The sequence below is a fragment of the Grammomys surdaster genome, unplaced genomic scaffold, assembly GCF_004785775.1.
Source record: "Grammomys surdaster isolate TR1022 unplaced genomic scaffold, NIH_TR_1.0 125756, whole genome shotgun sequence".
Classification (NCBI taxonomy): domain Eukaryota; kingdom Metazoa; phylum Chordata; class Mammalia; order Rodentia; family Muridae; genus Grammomys; species Grammomys surdaster.
Genome location: NW_021620588.1, coordinates 1,086,205 through 1,093,461, shown reverse-complemented (window position 1 = coordinate 1,093,461; position 7,257 = coordinate 1,086,205). Strand labels below are relative to the sequence as shown.

Sequence of the window (7,257 nt, the reverse complement as noted above, 5' to 3'; positions counted from 1 at the left end):
CACACACACACACACACACACACACACACACACACACACACACACACTATTCTTTCACCCTGCAGGAGCTTGCAGGGTGCCTTTGGGATACAGGAATGAACAAAACAAGATCCCAGATCTCAAGGGCTTACATCTTAGCAATGTGCCTGAGTAACTCTGCCAAACGGTATATGGTAGAAGAGTCATTCACAACGTTCCTCATACGTCCACCATTTAATACAGCTCCTCATGTTGTGGTGACCCCTGACTATATTTTTTGTTGCTACTTTATAACTAATTTTGCTACTGTTATGAATTATAATGTAGACATCTGTGTTTTCTGATGGTCTTAGGTGACCCCTGTGAAAAGGGGTCACAACCCATAGGTTGAGAAGCACTGGGATAGAAGGTGATGTATGTTATAAAGAAAATACAGCTCTAGGTAAAAGCAGACTAAGACAAACCTGAGAGAGGAAAGGCAGCTTGTGGTTTGTTTGTAGGATGAGAAGAAACCTTGATGACGCCTGTGTTCAAATTCCATCTCTGCCGCATCAAGTTGTGTGTCTCTGGAGAAGTGAAAAACTGCTTAAGTTTGTTTCTAGCAGGGCACAGTGGTCCACATCTGTAATCCCAGCACTTGGGAGGCTGAGTCAGGATTTTGAGTTTAAGGACAGACTGGGCTATATAGTGAGAGCCCACTCTCAAGATGAAACAAGCCAGCTGTGGTAGCTCTTAACTGTAATCCCAGAACTTGGGAGACCAAGACAGGCCAAAGTCAAGCCAGGTACAGTTAGTATCTGCCTTTGATGCCAACCCTTGGACGGTAGAGACAGGATGATCAGGTGTAAACTGCCATCCTCAGCTACCTGGTAAGTTTGAATCTGTCCTGGGCTAGTGACACCATCTCAAAGAAAAAGGCCAGCCTGTTTCCACATCTGGAGACTGGAACAGCAGCATAGTGTAGCTGTTTATCATTAAGCACTTCACATGCCGTAAGTGTTTTTGCTTGGTTGTATCACAGTCATTTCTAAAACACAATGAAGTGGTGGGTTGTCATTTTAGAGATGTGAGGGTAAACAGGTTAAATGGTTTGCCTAGGCTCTCCCAGCTACTCACTGATGACGCTGGGGATTGACCACCCCTTCATGACACAGGGTCATTCTCTCCCTATTTACTCCCTCATACACAGAGTGAGTAAACTGGGAGTAGGCCCAAAGCACATGCTACTGTGGCCCATCTGCAGCACCTGAGTGTTCTGAGCTGACTAGCCCCGGCCTTAGGTAGATGGGGTGGGAGTTGGGCAGGACACATTCTGTCCTATTGATCTCTCAGCAGATGCCCGCCTCAGTTAAGCTCACCACAATGGCTGACCCCAGGACTTTGTCTCCAGGGCTAAGCCTGACTCTCTGTCCCGTTCCAGCTCTGTGCACCTGTGTAACAACTCCATCCAGAGACACTTGGAGGCTTCCTGTCACCGGCACCCGATGCTGCCCCAGGATAACATGTGGTCCAGCCAGAGGTTTCAGGCCCACTTGCAGGAGGTAGATGCCCCAAAGGCCTGGTCCAACGTCATTGTGCCTGGCATGAAGGCTGCGGTGATTCACGCCCTGCAGACCTCCCAAGACAACGTGCAGTGCCGGAAGGCCAGCTTTGAGCTCTATGGGGCAGACTTTGTGTTTGGGGAAGACTTCCAGCCCTGGTTGATTGAAATCAATGCCAGCCCCACCATGGCACCTTCCACTGCTGTCACTGCCCGCCTCTGTGCTGGTGTGCAGGCAGATACCCTGCGTGTGGTCATCGACCGGCGCCTGGACCGCAGCTGTGACACAGGAGCCTTTGAGCTCATCTATAAGCAGGTAAGATGCTCCGGCACTTCCCACAGGCAGCCTCATAGGCCTGGGTCTGCGGCCTCACAGGCCTGGGGTCTGCTCTGAGACAGTTCAAGACCTGGGCTCCTATCCTGACCCTAGCAAGTGTCTTAAAACAGACATTCCCCTCTGCCCTGATGCATCTATGACCTGGAAGTTGCTGTCTCCTGAGGGTCATTAATGGCATGAGTTCATATTCATAGATATTTGCAAAGGACGTCCTCAGCCTCCTACCGCAGTTCCAAGCCTGTACTCATTTCCTGTAAAATAAGATGCAACTGGCTGAGAACAGAGTGGGTTGCTCTGCCTCCAAGGCTTTGCTAGGGTACCTAGACAGAGGGCACAAAGGACAGCTTTAACAACTGTACTTGCCAATAATGCTGATGGAAGCTCCATCAACTACTGCAAGGCCTATCAAGAGTTGATTACTAGTGTCTTACTATGGTTATAATAATTATTATATTCATCTTTTTCAAAAAACAGATTTGATCTTGCTTATTTATAATTATAGGATTTTTTTAGAATCAGCCAAAAACATTGTTTTATTGGGTTTTTAAAAGTATTTTTGAGACGGGGCTTACTCTAGATAGCCTAGGCTGGCCAGGAACTTATGCTGTTGCCCAGGCTATCCTGAAACTCATGCCATTTCTCCTGCTTCAAGCTTCCCAAGTACTAAGATTATAGGTAAGAATCATGACACCCAGCCAGGCGGTGGTGGTGCACGCCTTTAATCCCAGCACTTGGGAGGCAGAGGCAGGCGGATTTCTGAGTTCGAGGCCAGCCTGGTCTACAGAGTGAGTTCCAGGACAGCCCGGGCTACACAGAGAAACCCTGTCTCGAAAACACACACACACACACACACACACACACACACACACACACACACAAAAGAATTATGACACCCAGCTTGGAAATAAATGATCTAACCAAGTGCACTCTCCACAGTGCCACAGTCTCCCCACAGTTTACCAGAGCTCTGAATCCATCAGTGAGGAGTCATCCATTAGGCCAAAGCCCTCTGCGGGTTCTAGAGACTCCTCAGGGGCGTGTAAATACCCTAGGCTTTCCCATCCAGTCTAGATGGGGATGTAAATTAGCCATCCCAGCTAGACATATAGGACTCAACCTTCTTCCTCCTAGTATTCAGGAGGCTGCAAAAGGGATCACTGTGAGTTCAAGGGAAGTTTAGGTTATATGGTGAGTCCCAGGCTAGCCTGGGGTTTATATAGTGAGACCCTATTTCAAAACAACAATCATACAAATACAACATTTTTTTTTTTTTTTTTTTTTTTGGTTTTTCGAGCCAGGGTTTCTCTTTATAGCCTGGGGTGTCCTGGAACTCACTCTGTAGACCAGGCTGGCCTCGAACTCAGAAATCCACCTGCCTCTGCCTCCCAAGTGCTGGGATTAAAGGCGTGCGCCACCACTGCCTGGCCAAATACAACTTTAAAAGAATGTTTTTAAGAGTTTTCGAATTCTGAGAGCAATTTTTAAGTAGGAGTCTTCCAGCTAGGATGTGTGAAGGCCTAGGTTTGCTACAGGAAAGCAGAATACTGACCACAATGACCTGAGTCTGAACCTGTGGGCTGTTACCCCTCTGAGAGTCAAATGACCTTTTTATAAGTGTCACCTAAGACCATCCCGTATATTAGATATTTACATTACAATTCAAACCACAGCAAAATTACAGTTATGGAGTAGCAGTGAAAATAAATTTATGGTTGTGGGTGTCACCACAATATGAGAATCAGTAATCAAGCATTAGAAAGGTTGAGAACCACAGTCTTAGAATAACGTTCTGGCAACAGGGTGTAGTTTTTGTTAAGGACGTCATCCCTAGGTGTTAGGGATGGAATTCAGGGACCTGCATGCTAGGCGTGTGTAGTAAGTACTATTGACTTATAGCTCCAGCTTAAAAAAATGTAAAGGAGGAAATATGAGCAGCATACCTATACACCTGTAATACACACGTTCACAACCAGCCTGGTCTACATACCAAGGTCAATTCAGCAAGGAGTTTACAGTGAGACCCTGTAACAAACAAACAGCATAATCATGGAAGAGGGCCGAGGAAGGGGGGACAACAACATACCTGTAATCTCAGCATTTAGGAGGCTGCCGCAGGAGCATCAGGAGTTTAAGGTCATCTTTGACTATACAGTTAGCTTGAGGCCAACCTGGGCTACATGAGGCCTTGTTTCAGAATAAACAAACAAACAACTGAATGGCTGGATGCCTGGAAAGATTAAGCCAGGCATTTTTCAGATGTCCTTTGTCCCCAGATATCTTTTATTACTGATCTGTTTTTGAGACCAGTATGTGTCCAGAGTGGTCACACTGGTGGCTTTGTCTCTCTGATCTTCTTTGATCTAGGACAGCTCAACTGTTTCCTTTTTGGCATCCTGATCCTTTGGAGGCCAGGCTGGCCAGCCTGTAGCACTGTCCCACATTCTGTCTTATCTGATTGTCTCCATGTGCTGTTCAGCTCAGTCTGTTTTTTGACTATCCTGTAAACTAGAAAATAGGTTAACAACTTGATGAGGTTCAGGGTAGAGATTTTTGGCAAAAAAACAACCACTTAAGTGATGCTGGGCACCTCATCTGTCTGTCACAAGGCACACCAGCAGACTCCTAATGCTTGATGCCAAATTCGACCTTGGGCTAAGGTGACTGTCATCCTGTTTTATTATTATTATATTACTTTGGTGTTTGAGTTTATGTGTGTGGTTGCACACGCCACAACACACATGTGCAGGTCAGAGGACAACTTGTGAGAGTCAGTTCTCTCCTTCTACCCCATGGGTCTTGAGGATTAAACTCAGCAAGTACCTTTATCTCAACACTGTCCCCTGCCCCAGAATTACTGCCCATTTTCTGTTGCTAACAACATAATGCCATGGACCAGTGGTTCTCAACCTTTGGGTTGTGACCCCTTTGGGAGTCAAATGATCCTTTCTCAGGGGTCTCCTAAGACCAATCCGAATATGAGATATTTATGTTATGATTCGTCACTGTAGGAAAATTACAGGTATGAAATAGCAATGGCATAATTTGATGGTTGGGTGTCACCACACCATCAGGAACTGTTGTAAAGGGTCACAGCACTAGGAAGGTCGAGAACCACTGCCATAGACAGCTTAAGTTATGAAGTAAGACGTGTTAGAGAGCTGGCTCAGCAGTTGAAAACAGAAGACTGCTCTTAAAGAGGACCCAAGTTCAGGTCTCAGCACCCGTGTCTGGCAGCTCACTATGGTCTGTAACATTCCCTGTTCTTAGAAAGCTACTGTGGCCTTTGAGGCCTTGTTATCCCCCTCTTCTTGGTATTCACAATGGGAAGTTCATCTCCACATAGGAAGCCATGGCTCAGTTCTGTCCATCCCTGGCTGCCCACGGCCTGAAACTGCTCACATTCTAACCCAGGCCAGAGGTCGCCTTGGTGGACAGTGGGGTTGAGTGCTTATCTGCATAGCTCTGGTTCTCTGCTTTTCTTGCTCCCCTAGGGCTCTGTGACTGTAGGTCCTCTAAATCCCTTGAGGATGGAAGGAGCTTCTTGTTTCTCAGATGTGCCTCTTGACCAGACACCCCAGAAATTGGTTCCATCTGTCTCTGTCTTAGGTCCTGATTTCCAGCACTAGTGTCTGAGACAGCCTTTTTCTCTCCTGTCCACAGCCTGCTGTGGAGGTGCCCCAGTACGTGGGTATCCGGCTCGTGGTGGAGGGCTCTACCATCAAGAAGCCCGTGCCCGTGGGTCATCGGCGGACAGGGGTCCGCTCCTCACTCCCTCATCTGATGACACAGCAAGGCTCTGGGGAAAGCAAGGACTCAGGCTCCCCTACTCAGAGGTCAGCTTCTAGGAAAAATGCTAGGGCTGAGAGTCTGGGACACGCCGCTGAGAAGCCAGAAACTACTGCCACCACCTCAGTCCCCGGAAAGGGGAAGAAAGGCAAGGCAAAAAGTGCCACAGCCCTGGTCTGCCTCACCCTCCAGAAGTGGGAGCCCCCTAACATCAGGGTGGGCCATATTTTCAACAGGTCATGGGGTATGAAAAAGCCTGAGGCCTGGGGTAATACCACATTCCCTGAATGCCCCCATCCTCCTAAGGCCATTGCTGCCTGCTCTCCAAGCCCTTCCCAAGTGTCTGGGCTTACCCTCCTGCCAGAAGGCCGTGAATGATAGCAAGTACAAGACTGCTTACCAAGTGTTTTTAAATATACAACCAAATGAGTATTCCAAAGTAGTCACCCTGCCAGGCAGTTAGACCAGACGATGCCAGGGCATGGTCCTGGAGCGCGCGTCCTGGGAGTCCAGACCTCTGGTGCTGTCTTAGCCAGCTTTGCCCTCCCTCTTCTCTGGAGCAAGGCACTGCCACTATGCCCTTCCTGTGCCCCCTTAGCCCTCACAACACCCTAGTAAGGTAGCTGCTATTGTCCCCATTTTCCAGCCGAGGTAGCAGGAAGTTTAAGGACGTTGCCCGAGGTTGCACAGCTCAGAAGGGGCAGAGCTGGGATGCAGACCCAGGTCTGTTGGACCCCCAACCCTGTGTTCTTCCCACTGCCTCTGGAGGAGGAGCTGGGAGGGGCTCCATCTGCCCACACCTCCCATCCCCCACCTCTGCATATACCCTATGGGACAGCTGGTCAGGCTGAGGCCTAGCCCGGCCCTCACAGCTTCCCTTCCCCCACAGCCCCTTTCCACTTCCCTAGCCTCCATGACAAGGCCTGGCTGCCTTCTCCCCGTGTGCACCGACCCCAGAGCTGGGTCCTCAGACTCCAGCATGGCCAGCTGGTGGGCTCTAAGGCTCTGTCAACCACAGGCAAGGCCTTGATGACTCTACCTACTGCCAAGGTTCTGATGTCCTTCCCACCTCACCCCGATCTCGAGCTGGCATCTAGCATGCTGAAGCCAGGAAAGGTGGGCTTCGAGCTGCGCTGCACACCCTGGCGGGTAGTACTGAGCAGTGGGAACGGGGAAGAAGGGCACAGGCAGAGGGCAGCGCCCAGACCAAGCAGTGCACCAGGGAAGGGCTTGTCTTCCACAGAACCCTGTTTCAAGACAGAGGCCTGATCATCTCTCTCTTCCTCCCCTCCTTTGCACCGAGGCTGCTAACCCCCTGCACCTTCGAGGCCCCCACTTTGGAAGTGCCTTGTGGCCTCTGCCCTTTGAAGCCGGACTTCTTCCTAGCACCCACAGGAAAGTCAAGGCCAAAGGCAAGTTCAAGGCCAGACTCGGCAACACACCCAGGGCTGAGGCATACCCCAGGAAGAGGCTGAGCCTCCCCAATCCCTTCACCCTTATTTTGGTGTCCCGAGGCCTGGGGCCCATAGGGGCTAAGAAGCTAGAGAAGCCCCTGCTCTGATCTTCACCGCCCTATTCCGGATCCAGCATCAAATTAAAAAAAAAAAAAATACAA

General features: G+C 49.4%; 1 protein-coding gene across 3 annotated transcripts in view; it reads left to right on the top strand.

Annotated features, from left to right (window-relative positions):
* The window catches only part of Ttll3 (tubulin tyrosine ligase like 3), a 24,509-nt gene extending 17,252 nt beyond the window's left edge, over positions 1-7,257 (top strand). The window contains exons 11-14 of one of the 3 annotated variants that reach the window (XM_028788611.1): positions 1,400-1,835; positions 5,517-5,790; positions 6,532-6,758; positions 6,886-7,257. In XM_028788611.1, coding sequence (XP_028644444.1) covers positions 1,400-1,835; positions 5,517-5,790; positions 6,532-6,758; positions 6,886-7,203 — 1,255 coding nt within the window. In that variant the 3' untranslated portion in view covers positions 7,204-7,257. Of the gene's footprint in view, positions 1-1,399; positions 1,836-5,516; positions 6,366-6,531 lie in introns of all 3 variants that reach the window. The other 2 variants (XR_003714068.1, XM_028788612.1) reach the window with 2 other exon arrangements.